Source organism: Schistocerca cancellata, chromosome 1, assembly GCF_023864275.1.
Source record: "Schistocerca cancellata isolate TAMUIC-IGC-003103 chromosome 1, iqSchCanc2.1, whole genome shotgun sequence".
NCBI classification, from domain to species: Eukaryota; Metazoa; Arthropoda; class Insecta; order Orthoptera; family Acrididae; genus Schistocerca; species Schistocerca cancellata.
Window position 1 is genome coordinate 118,926,541 of NC_064626.1, and position 25,725 is coordinate 118,952,265.

The following is a 25,725-nucleotide window of genomic DNA, read 5'->3' on the forward strand; positions in this document are numbered from 1 at the left end:
GTATCGGATGCAAATTTCTTGACCTCTGCTATTGGTGGGTGCAGAATTGTAGAGTTCCCCTTAATAGGCCAGACATACACTATGTGCAGGAAGCAGTTACTAGGGTAACAGAGTACATGTGGCATGCACATGGGGCTTTTTAGGTTAGCTAAACCCCTCCCTTGGGATCAAAGATGATTTGTCTGTTAAATCAGCCACAGCGACCTCAGAGAATGTTGGTCCTCGCAGATCAGAGATAGAAAAGATTAATATGATTTTAGCAAACTGCAGGAAAGGTCCCAGAGTTAGTATCACTTACTGAAGGTTTTAATGCACAGATAGTATTGGGAACGGAAAGCTGGTTGAAACCAGACATCAATGACAACGAAATCCTAAGTTCAGATTGGCAGCGTATTTATTTCAGTAAAAAATTTTATAAATTCTAGCTAGGTTATTATGGATTCCGAATATGAATTAATCTGGGTGAAATTAAGTATCCAAGAACAGTCGAAAATGATGACCAGATGCTTTTATAGACCACCTGGGTCAGGATCTGTAGTTGTAGAGTGCTTCAGACAGAACTTGTAGGATATCATAAGTAATTTTCCTGACCATGCCATTGTAATAGTGGATGACTTCAACTTGCCAGGTGTAGATTGGGAGTGTCATGCCATCAAAACTGGTGCCAGAGACAGGGAATCATGTGACATTGTTCTGGATGTCTTGTCCGAAAATTACCTTAGCAGATAGAGAATCAACTCATGAGGGTAATGTCTTAGGCCTCCTGGCAACAAACGGACCTGAACTTATTGAATTAGTTTGCGCAGAGGAAGGCATCCATGATCATAAGGCTGTGACAGCATCTATGACGACGGTTCTTACAATAAATGTTAAGAAAGGTAGGAAGATATATTTGCTCAGCAAGGGTGACAGGATACAAATTTCAGAATATCTCAGCAGCTAGCATCAAATATTGGGTAATGAGGACAAAGATGTGGAGAACAAAGAACAAATGAAAAAAAAATCAAAAGCATTGTTCAGTATGCCCTAGACAAGTATGTTCTGAGTAAGGTTTTAAGGGATGGGAAAGATCCACCATGGTTTAATAGCTGTGTTAGAAAAGCGCTATGTAAACAAAGAGCACTTCATCTCAGATTCAAGAGAAGTAAAAACCTAGCTAACAAACAAAAGCTGAATGAAGTGAAAATGAGTGTAAGGAGAGCAATGAGAGAAGTGTTCAATGATTTTGAAAGTAAGATGTTGTCAACTGACCTGAGTAAAAACCCTAAGAGATTTTGATCATAGGTAAAATCAGTAAGTGGGTCAAAATCATCGATTCATTCTCTCAATGACCACACTGGCACAAAACAGAGAGAAGGCTGAAATACTGAATTCAGTCTTCCAAAGTTGTTTCACCATGGAAGATTGTAACACTGTCCCTCCTTTCAATTGTTGTGCAAACATTAAAATGGCAGATATTGAGATAACTGATCACAGAATTGGAAATCAGCTACAACTGCTTAGTAGCGGAAAGGCTTCAGGTGCAGATGAGATACCTATAAGATTCTATAAAGATTATGCAAAAGAACTTGTTCCCCTTTTAACAGTAATTTATCATAGATCACTTGAGCAATGAAAGGTACCTAATGACTGGAAAAATATGCAGGCCATTCCCATTTTTAAGAAAGGCTGTTAGACAGATTCACACAATTATGGACCTATATCTTTGACATCAATCTGTTGTAGAATTATGGAGCGTTTTATGCTCAAGAATTATGACTTTTTTGGAAAATGAACATCTCCTTTATAAAAATCAACATGGATTCTGCAAACAGCGATCCTGCAAAACTCAGCTCGCTCTGTTCCTCCATGAGATCCACAATGCAGTGGACAATGGCGCTCAAGTTGATGCTGCGTTCCTTGATTTCAGAAGGCATTTGACACCGTGTCATATTACTGTTTAATGAAAAAAATACGAGCTTATGGAGTATCGAAGTAGACTTGCAATTGGATTCAAGACTTCCTTGCAGATAGAACTCAACATGTCACTCTTAACGGAACTAAATCGACAGATGTAAAGGTAATATCCTGAGTACCACCGGAAAGTGTGATAGGACTGTTGGTGTTTACAATATATATAAATGATCTAGTAGAAAATGACAGATGCTCTTTAAGGCTATTCACAGATGATACAGTTGTCTATACGAAAGTAACAATGCCAGAAAACAGAATTTGCAGAACAACCTGCAGAGAATTGATGAATCGTGCAGGCTCTGGCAGTCGGCCCTGAACGTAAATAAATGTAACATATTGCGCATGGATAGGAAAAGAAATCCCCTACTGTACATCTACACTATTGATGACAAACAGCTGGAGACAGCGTCTGCCATAAAATATCTAGGCGTAACTACCCAGAGTGACCGACCTTAAGCGGAGTGACCATATAAAACAATAGTGGGAAAAGCAGACACCAGACTCAGATTCATCAAAAGAATCTTAAGGAAGTGTAACTCACCCACGAAAGAAGTGGCTTATAAGGTGCTTGTTCGCCTGATTGTTGAGTATTGTTCATCTAACTGGGATCCCTATCAGGTGGGACTGATAGAGATAGAGAAGCTCCAACAAAGAGCAGCATGTTTCGTCATGGGATTGTTTAGCTGGCGAGAGAGCGTTATGGAGATACTAAACCAACTCCACTGGCAGACGTTACAAGAGAGACGTTGTGCATCACGGAGGGATTTACTATCGAAATTTTAGGACAGCACTTTTCAGGAGGAGTTGGACAACATATTACTTCCCCCCACATACATCTCGCATATTGGCCATGAGGAGAAAATTCTAGAAATTAGAGCCTATACAGAGGCTTACCAACAATCATTCTTCCCATGCACTATTTGCTAGTGGAACAGGGTTGGAGGAATCAGATAGTAGTACCGAAAGTACCCTTTGCCACACACCATTCGGTGGCTTGCAGAGCACGATGTAAATGTAGATGTGGGTCACAACTCATGAAACATAGATGTTAGGCAGTGGGTAGACATGTAGAAAAGTCCAGTTAACAACTGAATTTTGGTCAAAGCCCAAAAATAAGCTGCAACATCTGAGGAGTGAGTGGCCTTTAAGTTTGTGTGTGTGTGTGTGTGTGTATGTGTGTGTGTGTGAAGTCATCTCAGATCTAAAATTTGGATGACATTAAATGAATATGAAGTAGAGAACACATTAAAAATTGATTTTTTTTCATGATGAATATAATTTCAGACACAGAGGAGCATTTAATTATTGTCTTATTTCCAGTGCTCAACTGATATAGATTTCAATAGCTTTAGTGTGGTTGTAAAATGAAGTATTGCAGTATGTACTTAAAAGATTATTAATAGGTAATTGTTAACAGTGACCAGTTCAAAGAAATTATATTACTTATTTCTGCTGAGATGATTAAGCAAGGATTTCTTAGATCCACAGAAATGCATTTTAGATTTCTCCAGTAGATATCAATAAATTCTTGCCCTTTTTAATAGTAAGTATGTTTCTGTGTGGTCCCTTTGTTTCAGCAGTGTTTTTATACCAGAGCATGTTACTGTACTTGATATGTTCCTTGGAGCCAAATCTTATGTTCTTGTTGCCAGTAATAAATGGTGTGGAAGGTGACCAGAGGATCCGTTGCAGTAGGAATCTGGACAGACAGGCAAAACATTAGTTGGCACAAGTGCACTTTAAATAAATACTTTGTGGTCATTTTGTGGGTCGAGAAATGCTATGTTGTTGATAACTTGTGGCAGACATGGCTAGCTATAAGCTGAGGCCCTATTGTGTGTGTGTTGTGTGTGTGTGTGTGTGTGTGTGTGGGTGGGTGGGTGGGTGGGCGGGTGTGTGACACTGAATGGCTTCTGGTAGGGCCAACTATCAGCAACTCGGTGTAACATTTGGCACCAACTAACAACATGGAAGTACTCTCAGGTAGCAGAAGGGTGCCCAGGTGCCTGCCATTTATAATGCCATCATGGTAGTCTTCAGTGGTTGGTGGCCTGCAGGTTCTTTATTGGTGGTGATATTACAAGTGCCGCTCACGCTGCCCACAGAAATATTCGAGGCTCCGGCTTCAGCAGTATTGATAGGCTATGATACTACAGTATTATTGATTTATTTGAACCAATGCTTTAGTAAACCCTGCCTCCCCTCCCATCTCCTCTCCTCACTTAGTGTATTTCTGAGTTGTAAAGCATCAGATATCACTGCAGAATAAAATATGAAAGTCTTACAGATCTTTCATTACTGAGCATAATTACAATGGCTGTAGGTTTCAATACAGGCTTTTTCTTTTTGTGGAACACTGTTTTCATTTATCATAATTTATCATCAGGAAATTAAATAACAACATTAACTTTTTCTAACAATTTATTTTAATACCAGAAGTACAAAAGTCATATTAATATGCAGTTAAAATTAAATATTAACTTAATTTTTTAAAGTAATATGAATACACAGGATAATAAATTGTAACAGTTGCCAGTAACTGTTTATGCCATGGGAAAGATTTGTACTGTGCTCCTTTGATTTTTCTTCATTAAATTCTAATGCATTGGTAGCAGCAGTGACGACATAGTAACAGCAGCAGCAGCAGCAGCAGCAGGAGTAGTAGTAGGTATAATAATAATAATAATAATAATAATAATAATAATAATGTATTTAATGGTGAATAACCAAGTTTGTAAAGTTATACATTCCACCAGTACAGGACTTATTATAAAATCCTAGAAGGAAAATATCTTCTTATTGTTGAAGAAACACTGTATAAGATAGATAATGTGTGAGCTTGGACATAGAGCATTTGAAGTGATACCTCCTGGTAGAATTTACTGATTCCATAAATTAGTCTATCATTATACATGAATCACATTGGAACAAGGAAGGAGCCAACCAACAACAAAAGCTCCCTAAAAGATCCAAAAGCCAGATATAAAATCTGGCATGTGTAGCAAGTTGGTACAACACTAGTATACTCATATTGGGTGCAAGAGCTACTCATAAATAAAGCTATATTATTGAGTTAAATACACCATTGAATATGATATTATGCTTAGACAGTTAATAAATTATTTTTTGTGCTAATTAAATAAATGCAAGAGCAGCTGCATTAAATTCATTTGTCATAAATAACAAAAGGACTGAAGATGGCTTTTTAACATATTGACTGTTTGTGGACTTGTAACATGAGTCATAGGAAATGTGTTCAATCTAAGCAGCTATCAAATTGTAGTAACCAGCAAAAAAATGTTTTCTATTTGTTTCTCATGAAACTGTATAAGTTTCGGTGAGGTGTATCTTAGGCCACATGCACACTGGCATGATTAATTGTGCTGTGTCGTGCACAGTTGTTGATTACGCAAGATTGTATGTAGTGCACTGTTCATGGACACGAGTGGCTGGCAAGCTGTGTGTGACCAATTTTGTGGGTGCAACACAAATGTGATAGGAGAAATATGTAATTTAAGAAATTTACAATGGTCACTGTGTTTCCCTAGGGAACATGGGTTGTCTGTGTACAGTTGTTTATCTTTCGCTATTTCATCTGCCTTTTTTTTTTTTTTTATAGAACTTAACACTGAAGCAACTATTAAGAAAGTGAGACAATCAGTAACATTTTTTTAAAACAATAATTAAATAAATCTGACAATTTTATTTCAGTTATTTGATTTTCAGCTCTATTGGTAAGTCAGAGATCTGTGACCTTGGTAATTTTAATTCTCACTTTTAACATTCATGCAATATCTAATGTGTGAGATTACAGTTAATCTCAAAAAATACTAGAATCTACAGTTGTCCACATAGTTAGTTCCTCCTCTGTCTAAACATACAATGATATCACTACATGAGGTAGTATTAATAATATCACACTTCAGTGCCTTCGTTAGAAGCAAGGTCATTCCACACAGTGACTGGTATAGCTCTCAGCAGCACTTGTTGCTTCCCAGTATTGGGGCTTTGCAGTGAGCTATTGAGAGGGGCAACGACATCAGAAGTAGGTTGCCTTCTTGACTGACACAATGCTCCTCCCAGGCAGCAAGCAGTCAGAAGAATTACCTGGACAAGAAACAAAGGTATTATACAGCTGGATCATTACAGACAAGTAGATTCTGATAGCTTATAAATATAAATGGAAAATAAATGCTTTTGGTAGGATTTATTATCAAATACAGGGAAACAGAGAAACACTAATTACAGATGCCAGCAAAAATGTGCAGAAATGCTATATTAAGTGGAACATTACCATCAGAGCTCTGATACCAGTGCAAAGCAACATCACAACTTTCTTAACAACTGCTATTTTTTTATATACAAGTCAGTCTGCACATCATGTCTGAAATTCTTAAAACAAACTAGTTTCCAACAATTTTATTTTTGAACATGATAGATATGAGTTATGACTGTCAATTTATGTATGAATTGTGATTGAAATTTAGATGGAGTGTCATGTTTCAAGCACAGATATAACTGGATCCTATTTCATTGCAGAAGAAATGATTATTATTGCTGAAAGAAAAAAAAGTGATGTTTGAAATCTGACACATATTGCTTTATTTGGTGGTGGAATTAAAAATGCTGTCATTGGGACACTTAAATATGTGTTCCAAAGTGTTCAGTATGTATGCCTGGAAATGACAAACTGTAGAAACTGGATTTACAACCAATAAATATATTGGCCATAAGTGGTAATTATGTCCAAAAATTATAGTTATTGCCCCTTTGTTAATCAAACAGTTTTATTGTGTGAAGAGCTTTGTACCTCTATATACATGACTGCACATTTGCAGAGTTTCATAAAAAAAAGAGTACTTGAGTTAATCACAGAATGTAGACATGGGATCAAAATATCACATGCTAGAAAGATAGCTCTAAATTGTTTAATGAAAGGACTAACTTTAATCTGATCCTGGAAAATTCACTATAAGCACTGTAATGTGTCATCAAAACGGCAAAAACCATGTACTATGCACAAAAAATTCAAAATTCCAAGAACAAGGCAAGAAAAATCCAGAGCATTATTAGGCATGAAATGAATAAAACTGGCAAGGCAAATGATATTGAACTCACAAATGGCAGTAGAAGTGAAACAGATGATATAAAATTAAAACCATTGGCTATTAAATCCAATGGATTCTTCCTAACAGTAACTGAGAACTCGGGGACAAAAAAAAAAAATCCATTGAAAGAAGAATTGATAAAGTTACTTAGACAAGTAATGTATACTACAACACCAGACATTAGTTTTGTTTACTCATTTGTTAAAGATATGATGAAAATCATTAGGTTACTAAAAGGTAGTTATTCTTCTGGTTATGATGATGTCTCAGCCAAAGTATTAAAATCTTGTGCTGACTTGGCAGCCCTGCCCTTGAGATGCCATTATAATCAGTCAATGAATCAAGGAATATTATCTGAAATACTGAATTATGCAGTAGTAACAAAATATACAAAAGTGCAGGTAAGTGACCTCTAATTATAGGCCAACCTCACTTATTTCCATGTTCTGGAACTTTTTTTGGGAGACTTACAACAAAATACTGAAACAACTCAGTTTGGCTTCCTCAGAGGCTTCTCTGCCAACCAATATGTGATCTGAAAAACTCAGTTCATGTAGAGCTAAACGTAAAATTCTGCCAGGGAAACTGAAATGATAGTGCATTAAAAGTCTTCTCCTTGCATGGATGAAGTAATATCTTAACAACAGAAAAGAGAGTGTCACATTAGCAAATGTTACATGGGAATAAGATAAAATTCAGAGTGGGGAAACTATTAAATATGGTGTGTCACAAAGTTCAGTGCATGGCCCAATCCTACTTTTGTTCTACATTAATGGTTTCCTGGGGAAATTGAAGAACTCATAGAAAACAGTAATGTTTTGATGTGATATGAGTTTATTGAGAAAAGTTCCAAACATGTCCATACCATACGCAGAGGTTGGAAGAGGCTTACAACTGGTTCGCAGCCAGTAGCTTAAACCTTAATCTTGCAAAAACTCATACAATCCCATACAAATAAAAATGACTAACAGGTAACAGAACTAGAGATCAATAGGCATACACTGGATGAGGCTCCATGTGTGAAGTTCCCACTTCAGATGGGTAATAAAATGACGTGACACCAGCATGTGGGTAAGGTAACAAGAAACCCCAACTCTGCACGCTTTGCACTCAGAAATTTCTGTCTCATTGTTGACCTGTAGAAAAGATTGCTACTACACTTTGACTACTTTTTCTCAGTTCAGTCCTATGACAATCTTCTGGGGCACTTGAGCTGAGATGAAATAAGAGTTTATTCTACAGAAACATGCAATAAGATTATTGTGGAAAGTTGTAACTGATGATCTTGCAGAGACCTGGGAGTCTGATGTTCACACACTAATACATATTCTCCCTAATGTTATTTGTGGTTAATAACAAGAGTGAATTAGGATGAACTGAGCAATTGACAACAACCTTGCTAGGATCAGAAATAATTTCAGTATAGACTATGCATCCATCTGTAGGATTCAGAATGAAGTTTTATATTCTGGTACCAAAGTCTCCAATATGTTGGCAGGGGCCATCTGGCAGGAAACTGCAAGTCCCCACACAGTAAAGAATACATCTTTAGTCATTCCTGCTACAATATATCTGAATATCTGGAATCAGGAATGTAAATTCTGTGTAACTAATGTGTGTCTCAGGCAGATCCTAATTTTGTCAGTATGTAGACAGCTAATAGTGACCTGTCTAAAATTAAAATCATTCTTTGAAGTATTAGATAATAACAGCCCCTGAGTAGTATAGGAGTAGGATTGATGGAACATGATGTGTGAAAGAATGAGTGAATGAATGAATGAATTATACCTTAAGAGGTCCCTGCATAATTAGATTTGAGAAACATAGATTACAGACAAATCATTGTATGGGAGTCAAGGAAAGCTTTTTTAATTGTATATAAATATTAACTCAGGTTGTGGGAATGGAGAGCTATTTTATGGTGTTTTTGTCACGTTCATCTGTAGTAATTTTGGACCACAGAAAACTTCTGTATGGTGATGAGAGCACAGAGGATAAAGATTGTAACTGCTTCATCATAGAGTGCCTTCTCAACCTTGAAAAGATCAAAGGATGCACTGAGTGCCCATAAACCACACACACACACAAGGAATGGAGATCATGTTCTCATTGTTTGACAGTCATATAAAATGGAATGTCTTTTATGATTTGAAATGGTGCATCAGAACATAAATGTATCAAAGGAAGCAGGAGACTAATCTTTGTAAATGTGTATGTATGTTTCTGAAGAAGTCCAAGAAACCTAAACTTTATTGAATGAAAAACATATTAATTTTTTCATTTAGATCCTTTAAGCCCAAAATCAGATCCTCAATTAAACACCCATATGCATTGCAAATACAGTAAGGCTCAGAATGGAAGGCAGTAATACTAATAATAGCAATAATAATAATAATAATAATAATAATAATAATAACTGCCCACCTCTGCGGTTAAAGTGAGTGCTTTTTGGGATAGGAAATGATGTCTTTATTTACAGCTATTGTTACGTAATGGAAAATACAGGATGGAATAATGACAATATTACGAAAAAGGATAGTGGCTACTCAACATATGGCAGAGATGTTGAGTCACATACAGGCCTGTGGGGCCAAAAGCTTTCACAGTCTTTTCATTGTGTCTATCTGCAACATAGCATCTCTGCTATGTGGTGAGCAGCAACTTTTCATAATATTGTTACATAAGGGTAATATCAGGCCGGCCGCAGTGGCCGAGCTGTTCTAGGCGCTTCAGTCTGGAACTGCACGACTGCTACCGTTGCTGGTTTGAATCCTGCCTCGGGCATGGATGTGTACGATGTCATCAGGTTAGTTAGGTTTGGGTAGTTCTAAGTTCTAGGGGACTGATGACCTCAGATGTCAAGTCCCATAGTGCTCAGAGCCATTTGAACCATTTGTAATATCAGATATGGTACTGTTCAGTGCAGGTATGTTACCCTAGAATGAGACTGGAGTCATATTTTATTGTTTGTACCCATCTATACTTAGTAAAGCTCTCACATACAAAAAGAATTGCTTTTGTTTATGATGACATTGAGTGTCAAATATATCTCAAGATGGGAGTATCAACTTAGTTCAAAGAATAATTTCAGATCGTAATACAGGTACTCAAATAATCAGCTTTCTAAGGAATACATCTCACATACTTTATTAGGGAACATATTGCAGAAATGTGATCCTTCTTGAAAGGGAGGTATCTGAGAGCATAGGACACACTCCAGCACTACATGGCTGCCATTTCACTGCCACACCCAGTCTTTTAATTTCCTTTATTTTTATTTTTATTTCTCTCCTTTTCGCTACTTACCCCCTCCCCCCTCCGCACCTTCTCTCCTACCCTCCATCTAAACTGCAACACGTCAATGTCCGCCACTCCCACCATACTATCCCTTCCCCTCCCTGCTCCAGCCTCCTCCTCACCCCCACCCAGTTGCCACTCCCATCATGCACTGGTGCTGCTGCTCACAGTGTAGTTTCAGCTCTCTGAGACTGCAGATGTGTGTGCTAGTTGCACTTGCGTGAGTGTGTGTGCGTGTGTGTATGTGTGTCTACTGCTAACAAAGGCCTTAATGGCTGAAAGCTATGATTGTGTGAATCTTTTTATTGTGCCTATCATGGCTTAGCATCTCTGCTATATGGTGAGTAGCAACTTACCTTCTCTCATATTGTTACATTCCATCCTGGATTTTCCATTGGATGATACTTTTGTTGATCACTTCTACTACCCTTCTTGTAGATGGATGTGTCCTGTGCATTTTCCAACTACTGGGCACAATTTTCTGTTTGAGGCATCTACAATATTTTATATTTAGAAGAGGGCCTCTCAGTTGCACATTCAGTATAGAATTTAATATGGATTACATTGGGCTCTGGAGCCCTGTTCAATTTGAATGATTCCAGCTTTTCTCAGTACTACTGACAGTAATACTGATTAAACTTATCTTTTCAGTGGTATGAGGATTGAATTAGGATGATTCTCTTGTGTTTTCCTTTGTAAAGAAACATTAAAAAAAAGAGTTAAGCATTTCAGCTTTTGTTTTGCTACTCAGTTTCAGTTTCCATCTCATTCGCTAGGGACTGTACACTAACTTTGGTGTTGCTAACAGCCTTTACATATGACCAGAATTTCTTTGGGTTTTATGAAAGATCATTTGACAATATTCTGCTATGGTAATCATTGAAGACTTCATGCCTTGCCCTCTTGACTGTCAAATGCATTTCATTCAGCAACTATCTATAGTTATGCTTTATTTTACATCTGTTATACTTTAGTCTCTGTTTCTTTAGAATTGTCTTTACAGTGACTGTATACCATGGAGGACTCATGGAACACAGTTTGGGAAACTCTGCTATACACTCTAATGTAATAAATGTATATTTTGTAAACTGTACAGTCTATCATCATTCAAGCTGCAACAACAGCTCAGTGTTTGAGTCACTTCTACCCCAAGAAAAACATTTAAGTACATTTTCATGGTCTAAAATTACTCCCCACAATATTAGTAAAGCAATTAACAAGCTTGGAAATTCTAAAACAGAGGAATGTTATGGAATGACTAACTTTGTCATAAAGGCATAGAAAATAAAATTAAAATTACATTGTTTTATCTACCCAAGACATATGTGGCAGATGATATTTTCTCTGAAGCTCTTAAAATCAGTGTTACTCTCTTGATATTTAAGAAAGGAGAAAGACACCTCCCTGGTAACTGTAGACCAATGTCAATTGTTCCAATTGTATAAAAAATAATAGAAAGCTGTATACATAGACAAATATATGCTTATTTTGAAAATAACAGGTTACTGATTGCAAACCAGTTTGGCTTTAGATCAGATCTGTCAAAAGTAAAAGCAGCAGGAAATCTGTTAAATATTATACATATGGTATACTTATGTTCTTGAGTGAAGCCATCTACTGAGTGTCACGCTATCCTATCTTAATAAAATTAGCTCACTATGGAATTAGAAATAAATTGTCAAGTGTATTTAGAACCTATCTGACTGACATGCTACGCAAGTATATGCAAATAATTGGACATCACACTTGTTGAATATAAAAAAAAGAAATACCACAGGGGTTGGTTCTTGGACCCCTTCTCTTCAATTTTTATATAAATGATTTCTCACGTTATATACCATGTGAGAATGTGCTGTATGCCAGTGACCTCACACTAATAACAACAGATAAAAACTTAAAAAGTGTTCAAAATTACAACAGAGAAGTAATCAAGATGACTAAACACTGGTGCTAGCCAACCAGCTGCCCATTAACAAAATAAAAACAAGACAACTTTATTTAAGTCTCAGAACAATGAAGTCTGAGACTAAGAATGTGAAATTACATGGTCTTGAGATTTATAAAAGACTGTTCTGTGATGGACACAGAAATTAATTAAGCAATAAATTAGCATGAGTATAATTTCTATTATATAAATTAAGATGAATTGTCAATAAGAATCTGCTACTATACTAGAAAGCCATTAGTGTGTTCTATGTCTGCCATAATTAACATTCTGACAGTCCCCAGCCTTTACATCTACAGATGTATAATTTATCCTACAGAAAATCTAAAGAAATTAGACTAAGAAATAGTTCACATCTACACAACGCAAAAAATATGGGGAGGGGGTACCTCAAAAGAAACCAAACTTATTTTTTTTAAACGTATTTATTCACATTCAGTGTACTCTCCACTTGCACTAATAAACTTGTCTAATCTTTTGTTCTATTTTTCTAAACATTGTTTAAATTCATCTTTTATGATGCTTGACAGTGCCTCCATCATTTTTTCCTCACCTCAGCAACCTCAACAAAATGATTTCCTTTCATGTCTCCTGTCCTTGTCAGAAAAAAAGAAGTCGCAAGGGGCAAAGTTGGGTGAGTTTGCGGGCTGAGGAACAGGAGTCATACTATTTGTGGTCAAGGGTTGTTGTGCAGACTTGACTTTGTGAGAAGGGACAGTGTCACAATGGAAGAACCAGTCACCTGACTGCCACAAATCAAGCTGCTTGTGCTACACACTGTTGCTCAGTATTTTCAAAACTTCCAAGTAGAAAGCCTGTTAACTGTCTGACCCTGTGGAACAAATTCTGAATTGATGACTCCTCTTATATAAAAAAAACAGTCATCATTGTTTTAATGTCTGGTTTCACCTGACAAGCTTTCTTGGTGTGAGATGAATTTGAAGTCTTTCATTGGCTTTGATTGTTGCTATGATTCAGGTTCATAAGCATAGCATCAAGTTTCATCGCCAGTGATAATTCTGAAAAAAAGTTTGGATCATTTTGTGACTCTTCTTTCCAAGCACAGCATGCTTCCATGTGTCCTTTTTTTCTTCAGCAGTCAGCAGTCATGGCACAAATTTGGCACCCACCCTTTCCATTCCCAAATCTGCCACAATGCACTCACTGCACTGAATTGAAAGTCACTCTATCATCAATCTCCATTGATAATCCCATGAATTTTTTCAAGATTTTCATGCGTTTGGGCCAGTGAAGGTTGACCAAAATGATGTTCATCACTGATTGACATTTCACAATTTCTGAAATGGAAAAACGATTCAAACACTTGAGTTTTCTCCATAGCATTGTCCTCATACACACTCTTTAACATTTCAAGAGTTTCTGTTCCATTTTTTCTGAGCAAAAAGCAGAATTTCACCAGCATATACTGTTCACAAAAATCTGCCATTGCAAAACTGGCAATCACACAAAACAGTTGTGACTGTAACTTCTGCTGAAACTAGCCCTGACCTTCAGCAGTATCACTCAGCTTACTGATTCTGGAGTGTTTGCTCTATGTGCCCATAGTGGCAAAACATGGTACTACGAAAGCTGTGCCCACCAAAAAATTAGTTTCTTTTGGGTCCCCTTTGTAATCACATGATAGATTTACCATACTCAAGGCTTTCTCACACTCAGATTAGACAAATCTTCTTTGCATATATAACTCACAAATTTGGGCAACAGCCATTAAATTTCGGAATGCTAATGCTAGTGGCTATACGAAGTCTTTGAGGTTTTCATGACATTATTGTTCCAGAAGATAATGGAAGACCCTGTGTTGCCCATATTGCCCAGGCCTACCTCTACACAGAGGCTGTCTGACTGCTGCACTGGCCAGCTCACTTGTCAGATCTGCCACTCTTTTAATTCATTTGATCATAGGTTGCCAGGAGACAGGTATGCCACCATTCACATGCAACTTAGATTGATGAACACTGGCATAGAGTTGAAGCTGTGTTATATGACATGTCCATAGCTGACTTAGTTTGGCTCAAATCCAGATAGGAATATCAACAATGTAGGAAAATACAGATTGCTACTTACCATAAGGAAGACATGTAAAGTTGCAGACAGGCACAATTGTAAGACACTTACATAAAGCTTTTGGCCACAGCTTTCATCAGTAAAAGAGAGACACACACCATTCACACACATAAGTGAGCACACCTCACACACACACACACACACACACACGACTTCAAACTCCAGCATCTCGGGCCGCAATGCAACTATCATGTGGGATGCAAGCAGCAATCAGACATGGCAAGTTAGTCCCGGTACACTCCATCAGACAGCATTCGTCTATCTCCCCACACATACACTACTATCCTTACCCCTTCCCCATCCCCTCCAGATTGCTGCTTGCGTCCAATGTGATAGTTGCAATCCAGCCTGAGATGCTGGAGTGGGAAGTCTTGTGTGCATGAAGTGTGCTTTGTTGTGTGAGTGAATACTGTGTGTCTCTCTTTTACTGATGAAGGCTGTGGATGAAAGGTTTATGTAAGTGGCTTTTAATTGTGCCTGTCTGCAACTTGATTTGTGTTCTTTGTGGTAAGCAGAAATCTGTGTTTTCCTACATTGTTGTTAGTGTGACTCAGTGCACACCTGGGTTAGAGCCATTGTTGCCATGAGATGTGACAGCCCTGTGTATTAAATTCCACACCCTGTACACCCCAAAATCAATTATAAATATTACATATTGTTCCTACCAAAAACCACTGCAACTTGATGTGTGTTCTTTGTGGTAAGCAGCAATCTGTGTTTTCCTACATTGTTGTTAGTGTGACTCAGTGCACACCTGGGTTAGAGCCATTGTTGCCATGAGATGAGACAGCCCTGTGTATTAAATTTCACACCCTGTACACTCCAAAATCAATTACAAATATTACATATTGTTCCTACCAAAAATTAGTTTGTTCTAGACATACCCCAGCAGCTGCAATAAATGTTCCTGGAGCCAACACTTCTTTTGCGTGAGGTACATTGATGGATGGTTCAAGCAAAAATGGTTTTACAGTTGAGGCATTCTCTGGCAGTCCATTATCTACACTTCTTGTATATCGTGTGGCACTTCTTGGACCAATACTGTACAATGCCTGTAGAATTAAAGAACATGTGCATAAAGTAAATATCATTAGCTGTTTGACGTCAAGAACATGTTTAGTGCCAAGAACATAATAATTTCACCCTTGATTCAGAATTTTTCTGTTTAATTTCTATTATGTATGTATGTGTCGTAACGTTAAATTTTTAGTTAGAAGACAAAATAAAAAAATTGGCCAAGTATGAGTAGGCCTCTTGCACTGAGGGGTTCTGCACAAACTTAATTATGTATATGGATAGATTATCAATCCTCAGAACTGAGGATCTCAATGATTTTGCCTGTTAATGATATTGATACTGACAAGATATCAGTCCCAGGAATTCCAAGACAATATGAAGATCTGTACAGTAGTTCTCGATACTAGCCCAGACATACAAACAGAAGCAAGCAAGGGACTTATGTTTATATATAGAGAGAGAGAAGATTTAAGAAAATACAGGGTGATTCAAAAAGAATACCACAACTTTAGGAATTTAAAACTCTGCAATGACAAAAGGCAGAGCTAAGCTCTATCTGTCGGCGAATTAAGGGAGCTATAAAGTTTCATTTAGTTGTACATTTGTTTGCTTGAGGTGCTGTTGACTAGGCGTCAGTGTCAGTTGATGCTAAGATGACGACCACTCAACAGAAAGCTTTTTGTGTTATTTAGTACGGTAGAAGTGAATCGACGACAGTTGTTCAGCGTGCATTTCGAACGAAGTATGGTGTTAAACCTCCTGATAGGTGGTGTATTAAACGTTGGTATAAACAGTTTACAGAGAATGGGTGTTTGTGCAAAGGGAAAAGTTCTGGACGGCCGAGAACGAGTGATGAAAATGTAGCACGCATCCAGCAAGCATTTGTTCGCAGCCCAGGAAAATCGTCTCGCAGAGCTAGCAGAGAGCTGCAAATTCCACAATCAACTGTATGGAGAGTCCTACGAAAAAGGTTAGTTATGAAACCTGAACGTCAACTACCCGAGGTGATGGATCGGCCGCCAGGCAGCCCGTGACAGAGCACTTCATCACTGGCCTCCAAGAAGCCCTGATCTTACCCCCTGCGATTTTTTCTTATGGGGGTATGTTAAGGATATGATGTTTCAGCCACCTCTCCCAGCCACCATTGATGATTTGAAATGAAAAATAACAGCAGCTATCCAAACTGTTACGCCTGATATGCTACAGAGAGTGTGGAACGAGTTGTAGTATCGGGTTGATATTGCTCGAGTGTCTGGAGGGGGCCATATTGTACATCTCTGAACTTGTTTTTGAGTGAAAAAAGACCTTTTTAAATACTCTTTGTAATGATGTATAACATAAGGTTATATTATGTTTCTTTCATTAAATACACCTTTTTAAAGTTGTGGTATTCTTTTTGAATCACCCTGTATTTTTATTACTTACTAAAATGTGACTACAATTTACATTTTATGTTGGCATGAATTAATACTTTCTATTATGCTTCTGACAGATGATGAACGCAACGTAAATCCCAAAGGCAAAAAGAGATTTTTTGTGTGATATAATTTTTCCTTTACTTGTACTGTAAAACCTTGCTTCTTGATGATTTCATGGTTCTAGGTCACTGGACGTACTCAATAGGTTTTAGTGAGTGAGTTTATGGATATCAAAATACGTGACATAAATGGCTGTATCTTTTGATTGCACTGACTTAAAAGCTTAAATGTTTTACACTGTCAAAGGTTTGTAAATTTTAGTATGTGAAATGATTGTCAACTTGATAAGTTTACCTGTTTCTGAGAAATATGTTTTGAACAGACAGGCAGACAAACAAATAAAAAATGACAGAAAAAATATTTTTTCATTTGGTGTAACTTCTTGTCAAATTTCATTGTTCTAGCTCAATGGGAAATACTTTAGAAATTTTGATGAGGGAATTTGCAAATATCAAAATATGTGACATAAATCAGCATATCTTTAGTCTGCAATGACTTAGAATTTTAAATGCTTTACACCACCAAGCGACCAGAGACGTTAGTATGTGATGTAAATCTGAATCCGATATGTCTACCCATTTGCGAAAAAAAGGATTCTTACCAGTGGACAGATAGACAGACAGACTGACAACATAGTGATCCTGTAAGGGTCCATTCTCACCAAGGTAGGGAATCCTAAAAAAATGTATTATAGGGTAAAAAAAAAAAATAGACACATTATGAAACTGAGAAGGGAGAGTCCACTAAACTCGTGAGCAACTGATCTGGATAAAACGGTTGTGAAGGGGAGAGACCATTTCTGTCTTCTTTTACTGGTCACCACTATGGCAGTCAAGCACAAGATAGGTGAGACCAATGTTATCATCACATTTGGCTGAGGCCAGATAGTTGTTGCCTGATGCATAGGGCACAACTCTTTACACATGCCACCATTTCATGGGTGTACTATGAGTTCTTCAGTTAGAGGAAAATCAATGCCACTGGGGTGAACTGTAATGGACAATGACATGTTGATGACATGGATCACTGTTAATTACACTGAGTGATAACAGTAGGTAGATGTTAGTACTTCACTTGCCAGTTCAATGCTGTGTAGCAATTGTACCATACAGAACCACCACTTCTCTGCAACATACAGAAGCCACTGCTCCACACACACATCTTTGCTCACTACATGTCACAGGGCACAGAAAATAGTATGAGTAGGGGAGTGGGATCACTGGAAGCATGAACTACAGAAAAATGTATCTTGGGCTGACAAGTCACAGTTCACATTACTACAAACCAAGTGATGGTTCAAGTCTCTCAAAAACCACATGAGGTGGCACATTCTGCTTGGCAGCAGGACATCCTTTAGGTATTCTCATGTGGGGCATGATCACTGAGATAAAATAGGGCACCTGGTACATCAGCCACTGTCTCTCTGGTGAAGAGTACAGCAACATACTATGTGTTCATATGCATCCGTTTGCCTATAGCACCCAGCAGGTGACCTTTATCTTCAGAGTGAGAGTGAGCTTCCTCATTGCTCTTTAACTGTACAGGATCATTTGAGCAACACTGCACAGACATTAGAATGCATTTTTGGCCACTCAGGTCACCTAACTTTGAATCCATTGAGCACATATGGCACATCTGAATGAGATGTCTATATCTTGGATTTACTTCTGACCAGTCTTCATGAGTTTGGGTGGTAGTTAAACTGTTATGGATCAGGAGGGCTTCCCAGTGTGTCCAGTGTCTCACAAAGTCCATGTATAACACTGCTGTCATAAATTCTGAAGGACTGAAGGGGAGTGCTGCATATTTATAGATAGATGTCTTCAATTAATTTCCACATGTTTGTATTAACTACAGCAAAATTCAAACACAAAAAACACATTCTATGCATTGACATGTTGTCGTGGAAAAATCAGTGTACTTGTAATGAGCTGTGTATGACACAATGCAGGAAGACGAGGAGGGATCACTCTGAAGAGAGGCAATATTGTCAGCCAATTGGGAAAGAAGAATAAAAAGGAGAAGAAGAAGAAGAAGAAGAAGAAGTGAGAAAGGGCCAGACTGCTTCATTCAAGAGTTTTATGGTATTTTATCTATGTGATAGGTAGCCTTCTAAATGCTAAGTGTTTTTCTCAAAACAATTTAGTGTGTGATTGGCGGGTACTTGAACAAGTTGTGGCAGCTGCATGACCTCATAACTTCTTCACATCATGTTGCATCTTCTCTGGCCTGAGTGCATTCAATGATTCATTTGTGAAGAGGGTCATAAAGCTGTCATATTCTCTTCTGAGGCAAGCAGGCCCACAATTATTGTACCTGGTCTTTGATATCCTGTATACTGATAGTGGGATGGAGCTGATGTTTGTGCTGGGCCCACAAGTGTTCTGTCAGGGACCGATTGGGCAACCTTGTTGACTGCAGGATTACAACATCATGTAGACATTTCATATGTATCATGTGGGCAAGCACTGTCCTGTTGAGAAATGGCACCTTAATAATATCACATGAGAGGTAACACATGAGGACATAAATAGTCTGTGACATACCATTGTGCCACTAGAACTTCCTCAGTCACTACCAGCCATGACCTGCAATCGTACTTGATGGTTCCCCACATCATGATTCTTCCTCTTCTTTTCAGTGATCACAGGCCCTGTAGAACACGCACTGCATCAATGATCTGCTTCCATCTTATTCTGTCTCTCATTGTCTTTTTCCATCCTGCTGGGATTCCTAATGCTGCACCATCCTTCTCTATGACATCTTTCCACTGTGTGTGAAGTCATCCCAATGGTATTGTTGTTTGGAGAGTGCCCTCAAATGCCTTCTTGGGAATTCTGTTATTTCCATTCTAGCTGCATGCCCAGCCCATTGCCATCTCCTACTTTTTAATTTCTGTTTGACAGTGGGTTGCTTCATTAACTGAAAAAATTCTGTGTTCTTTCAAAATTTCCAGATATCATTCTCCATCACAAGTCTCCAGATTGTTCTCATCACATTTCTTCCAAAATCATTCAGTTTTTCTCTTTCTTTCTTGGTAAATGTACAGCTTTCCTGACCATACAGTACTACTGGGCATATGGTGGTGGTAATATCTTCATCTTTGTGGGGATTAACAAAGCTTTACATTCTGATGGGCTGTTTAGAGCATACAGACATCTTGAGCCTGAGGCTATTCTCTCATTTATATCCAGTGTTATGACATTTTTACTGCGGAAGTGCAATCCAAGGTGTTTAAATTCATGAAATTTTCTGAATATAGAAGGGTGGTCAATTTAAAAGTGTAGATTTTGGTTTATGGCTCAACCTATTTCCATATATTCTATTTTCTCTTAGGTTATCAAAATCTCATTTTACTGGCTCTGTGCCTAAGAGATCTGTACATGTCTTTTAGCTCTTATTCTGTTTCACTGAGTAAGACTACATCATCTGTGCATGCCAGGAGTTTTACTTCACTGTGTTCAAATCAGAGACCATTGTAGAGCTGTAAATTACTCTCTAAAACCATTTTCTTCACTGCCAGATTGAAGAGAACACATAAAACAGCATCTCCTTGTTGTAAGCCTGTTTTCATTGGGACGTTGGGGAATATGGATCCTCTGAACTTCACTTTTGCCTGTGAGCCATCCATGCACAGTTGTATTATCCTAATGATTTTACTGATATCCTAAATTCTCTTAGTATGTTGTAGAGGCTACTTCTGTGGATGCTACCATAGACCTGCTGGAAATTGTATGTTTTCATTAAATTCCCAGTATTTCTCAAAATTCTACCACAGAATAAGCAGATTGTTAGTTGTGGAATGGTTTGGTTGAGATACAGCTGGGTATTCTTGAATAATGTTTTCTGTGTAAGGCTTAATTTTGTTAAGAATGATCATTGACAGAGCTTTGTATGTTATGTTCAGCAGACTGATTCCTGTGTAATTTACACATTTCATTTTGTTTCCTTTCTTGTGTATGGGGCAAATTATTGCAGTTTTCCAGTCTTCAGTAATGTTTTAGTTTTTGAGATCATTGTGATAAGGTTATAAATTTCTTTGTGTAGTTTGTTTTCACCTCTTTTAACATCTCTGCTGATATCTAGTCCTTGCCTGCTGGCTTGTTGTTTTTCAGCTTTTGAATGGTGTGTACCACTTCCTGTTCTGTAATGCTGTATTTGTCAATATTACTGCTGTTACTCTCAATCATTGCACAGTTGAATGCTATGTGAGGGTCAGTGCAATCTAACATTTCTGAGAAATACTCTTCCCAGACTGCAGAATATCTTCCAGCTGTGTTAGTGTATTTTGATTTTTATGTTTAATGAATATGTTTTCACTTGGATAACCTGTCTTCCTGTTATTTGCATACTGAAACTGTGTCTTTGATCCTCTATTCCTGCTTTCCACTTCTATAGATTCCAAGACTCTAGTTAGATATTTCCTTTTCCCTGTTTGTAGAACTCTTGCTGTCTCTCACCTCACTGTGTTGAATGTCTCTCCCCTGTCCTCACTCTCCATATTATGCAGTTGCAGCATCCTGGCTTTTTTCCTCTTTTGCACTGGTCTCTGACTTTTTTTGTTGGACCATTTCTGTTTCTCCAGTTTCTCTTTCTTGTCCAATGTTTTCTCTGCTGCATCTGTTACTACTGCCTTTCTTCTTTTCCAAATCTTCCCAACACTGTTTTCCTCCCCAACTTTTTGCAATGCTGTAAACTGATTAATAATTTCAATCATGTATGTTTCTTTAACAGACAATTCCTTCAGTCATTCTACATTAAATTTAGGTTCTGGCATGGATTTTGGTCGTTGATTCCAAATCATCTTGATTTGCCATAACATGGTCCATTTGATTTACAGTTTTGCCATCTGGAGAGAACCATATACCTTTGTGATTTTCTTTGTGAGAGAGCATCATGGAGCAAATTCACATATTCTTTGACAAAGTGAAGTTGATCATTTGTAATCCATTTTCATTTGTGGTGGAGTGCTTCTATGTTTTCCTGTTGTGGCAGTGAACATATCCTCTTTACCTATTTTTCCATTAAAATCTCCTAGGATAATTCTCACACCATGACACCAGGATTAAAACCACTGTACCTCTCCAAAACATCCAAAGGATGGGACCTCTCCCCAGATCGCTGCCATACTCTTCAATGATGGCTTGCTGATGATGATTACCCAGGGCAGTGCAGAAATGCAATTCATTGCTGAATACAATGCAATGCCATTCATCAGCAGTCCAAGCTTCCTTGCCACAGCACTACTCCAAATGCAGCCTTTTGTGTTGTGGTGTTTATTACCTAGTCTAGCTGCTGCTAGCCTCTGATCACTGGTGCAGGGTGACATAGAATGTACTTCTCATCAGATGCGAAGCACAGATGCAAAGTGATTATGATGTACTTTGGGCATATAACAATCTTCCCATGTGGTGATCAACAGAAACCTTGATGATGAATATTCCTGTCCTAACATTCCTGTGCAGTCTAATGTTAGACCACTATCACTAAAAAATTGAAGGCCCACAATGAGGCTTCTTTCAAACTACGCCAGGTGCTAACAAAGCTATCTCACATCAGTACGCAGCATCTCCATGTCCTTTACAATTATCATTCAACATCTAAAGCCGTTCACACCACTTATGTGCTCTAAAAGGCCTGGTCAGAACACTTAACATAAACAAAGCTAACACACTCTGGTGACCATTCTGCCAATCACAGAGAATTGTAACTGATCAGTTACATACCTTGCCAATGGTGTACATTTATATGTAGTTACACTGACATCTGACCATGCCTATTGTGTGCTTTCTTGAGACGCAGTATATGTATACAACTGCTTAGAATTTTTCTGTGGCCAGTCACAGCCCTGCTTGCCACACATTGTATTCATCAATCTGAAGGCTGGTGTGTTCAAGTAGCAGAACACATGGTGAGTGCGTCTGTGACTGCCCCCATTATACTTTCAACAGCAACAGCAACATATCACACTTCAGATTAATGAATACAATGGTAACAAGCAGGGCTGTGATTGGTCACAGATACGGTTATTATCTTACGCTTATGGTTATGTTAAGCATTTGCTGGGACTCAGATCACAACATGAAGACAGCAGAAACACAAAATGTTAATAACATATTCTGTGGAAAGACTGCTTAATGTGCTAAGGTTGCTTCTTTGAGGATACTACTCATTTGATAGGTGAAGCTTGTGGTGGTACATGTTGCTATTCAAGGTTCCAACATGTCCCACTTCCTTTCTACTGTGCCAATGAAAGATGTTCATGTAGAAATATTAATTTATGGTAGTGGTGGTAGAGGAAAGATTGCACATTGTGCACACATTTTTTATTGATGCACGGATATGTAATGAAAATGTAAGCACAGTACAGCCACACGGCATGACAGAGGGTGAGTGTTTTACTAGTGGAGAAGGAGATGTTTCAATTTTGATATTGCAGTTTTGTGTGCCATGGATGCCAAATAAGATGATGTCAGGGTGATAAGGGCTGTTGTTCTGAATAAGAAAAATAAAAAAAAGATTGTATAGGATTACTTAATTAATTACTTATTTACTTCCAGACTTTGGGAAACTAATGATCTGTCTGTCAATGAGTTTGGTTATGAAGAGGAGAGGATTTACATGAACTACAACTGAATATAAGGTATGGGTTTACCTAACAATGGAAAACCAAGATGGAAATAATAACAAGGGCTTTACTAATTATTCATTTGCAGAGTCTTGCAAATGCAATGGTCTTAGTTGTATTCATGTAATTCAGTAATATATTTGCACTTACAATATGTACTGACTACATTGGTTACTACTTTGTAACAATATATTTCATATCCATCTGAAGTTGGCCAGTGCTACATAAGAATGTTGAAAATTAGGTGGACTGATAAGATAAGGGAAGAGGCAGTTCTCTGCAGACATGGTGAAGAAAGGAACATATGGAGAACACTAACAAGAAGAGAGGACAGGATGATAGGTCATGTGTTAAGACACCAACAAATAAGTTCTATGCAACTAGAGGGAGCTATAAAGGGGAAAAACTGTAGGGGAAGACAGAGACTGGAATATGGCCAAACAATAATTACTCTCTCTGAGTTGAAGGAATTTGTGATTAGCTCCGTCAAACCAGTCATAGACTGAAGCTGGGGGTGGGGAATCCGCTGATTGTCTATGATCTATTATTTTGCAGCACACAGTTTCCCCAGGCATAGTCTTTAGGAAAGCTTTTGTAATTTATTTACTTGAGCACAAATCTTGCTAGTTTAATCTATTTGTCTTACCTGTAGATACCACTGATTACCAACATTCATACTATATAAAGGTGCTACTTTGAAGATGAAGCCATCAGCTCCAGGAAAATGAGCGAGCTTGCCAATATCATCCATTTCAGAAGCAAAACGTGCTTCAAAGGAGTTATCATTGTAAGAGTCATCAGAAATTTCTGGGTCATCTCTATCCTGTTTGAAAATATATAGAAACATGTAAGTATTTTCTGGTAATCAAAGAATTTGTTAATGACATCATTTGAGCCCATGTAAACTGTACATACAATGTCACTCACCATAGGAAGGAAATGTTGACCAGTAGATAGGCACATAATTTGTGATGTGAACATGAAATGTTAATTCAACATCATTATTTTATCATGCAAATGATCCATGGAACATGAAACTAACAAAACTAGGTGTTGAACATCATGACTCAGTTTTGATACTTACCTTTCTTGTTAGGACACACACACACACACACACACACACACGCACACACACACACACACACACAGTATGAAAGTCTCTTAATAATATTAATTAAAACCTACATGTTCCTTGTATTTTCTAATTAGGAAGAAGCTGTAATAAAACAGAGAACTCCAAAAAGGAATACCTGTTGTGATTAGCCTGTGAGATTACTAGAAGGGCTAGGAGACGAGTCTAATTTTTTTTTTTTTTAGAGCACAGAAAACATTTCAAATGAGCTACGTTCTTCTTTAGTGTGTGCATAATTTTGTTAGAAAATATAATTTTAAATAATAAGTAAACAGGAAATTTTGTCTTAAAAAGTAAAAGAATGAAAATACACTCCTGGAAATTGAAATAAGAACACCGTGAATTCATTGTCCCAGGAAGGGGAAACTTTATTGACACATTCCTGGGGTCAGATACATCACATGATCACACTGACAGAACCACAGGCACATAGACACAGGCAACAGAGCATGCACAATGTCGGCACTAGTACAGTGTATATCCACCTTTCGCAGCAATGCAGGCTGCTATTCTCCCATGGAGACGATCATAGAGATGCTGGATGTAGTCCTGTGGAACGGCTTGCCATGCCATTTCCACCTGGCACATCAGTTGGACCAGCGTTTGTGCTGGACTGCACGACCGCGTGAGACGACGCTTCATCCAGTCCCAAACATGCTCAATGGGGGACAGATCCAGAGATCTTGCTGGCCAGGGTAGTTGACTTACACCTTCTAGAGCACGTTGGGTGGCACAGGATACATGCGGACATGCATTGTCCTGTTGGAACAGCAAGTTCCCTTGTTGGTCTAGGAATGGTAGAACGATGGGTTCGATGACGGTTTGGATGTACCGTGCACTATTCAGTGTCCCCTCGACGATCACCAGTGGTGTACGGCCAGTGTAGGAGATCGCTCCCCACACCATGATGCCGGGTGTTGGCCCTGTGTGCCTCGGTCGTATGCAGTCCTGATTGTGGCGCACACCTGCACAGCGCCAAACACGCATACGACCATCATTGGCACCAAGGCAGAAGCGACTCTCATTGCTGAAGACGACACATCTCCATTCGTCCCTCCATTCACACCTGTCGCGACACCACT

The 25,725-nt window shown here is 38.2% G+C and overlaps 1 protein-coding gene across 1 annotated transcript in view; it reads right to left on the reverse strand.

Moving 5' to 3' along the window:
- Positions 1-5,288: 5,288 nt before the first annotated feature.
- LOC126152447 (extracellular matrix organizing protein FRAS1-like) overlaps positions 5,289-25,725 on the reverse strand; it is a 64,289-nt gene continuing 43,852 nt past the window's right edge. Inside the window, exons 6-8 of the mRNA XM_049916010.1 lie at positions 24,158-24,334; positions 15,273-15,440; positions 5,289-6,060 (exon numbers count right to left, since the gene is read on the reverse strand). Of these exons, the coding sequence (XP_049771967.1) occupies positions 5,869-6,060; positions 15,273-15,440; positions 24,158-24,334 (537 nt within the window). The 3' untranslated portion in view covers positions 5,289-5,868. The remainder of the gene's footprint in view (positions 6,061-15,272; positions 15,441-24,157; positions 24,335-25,725) is intronic.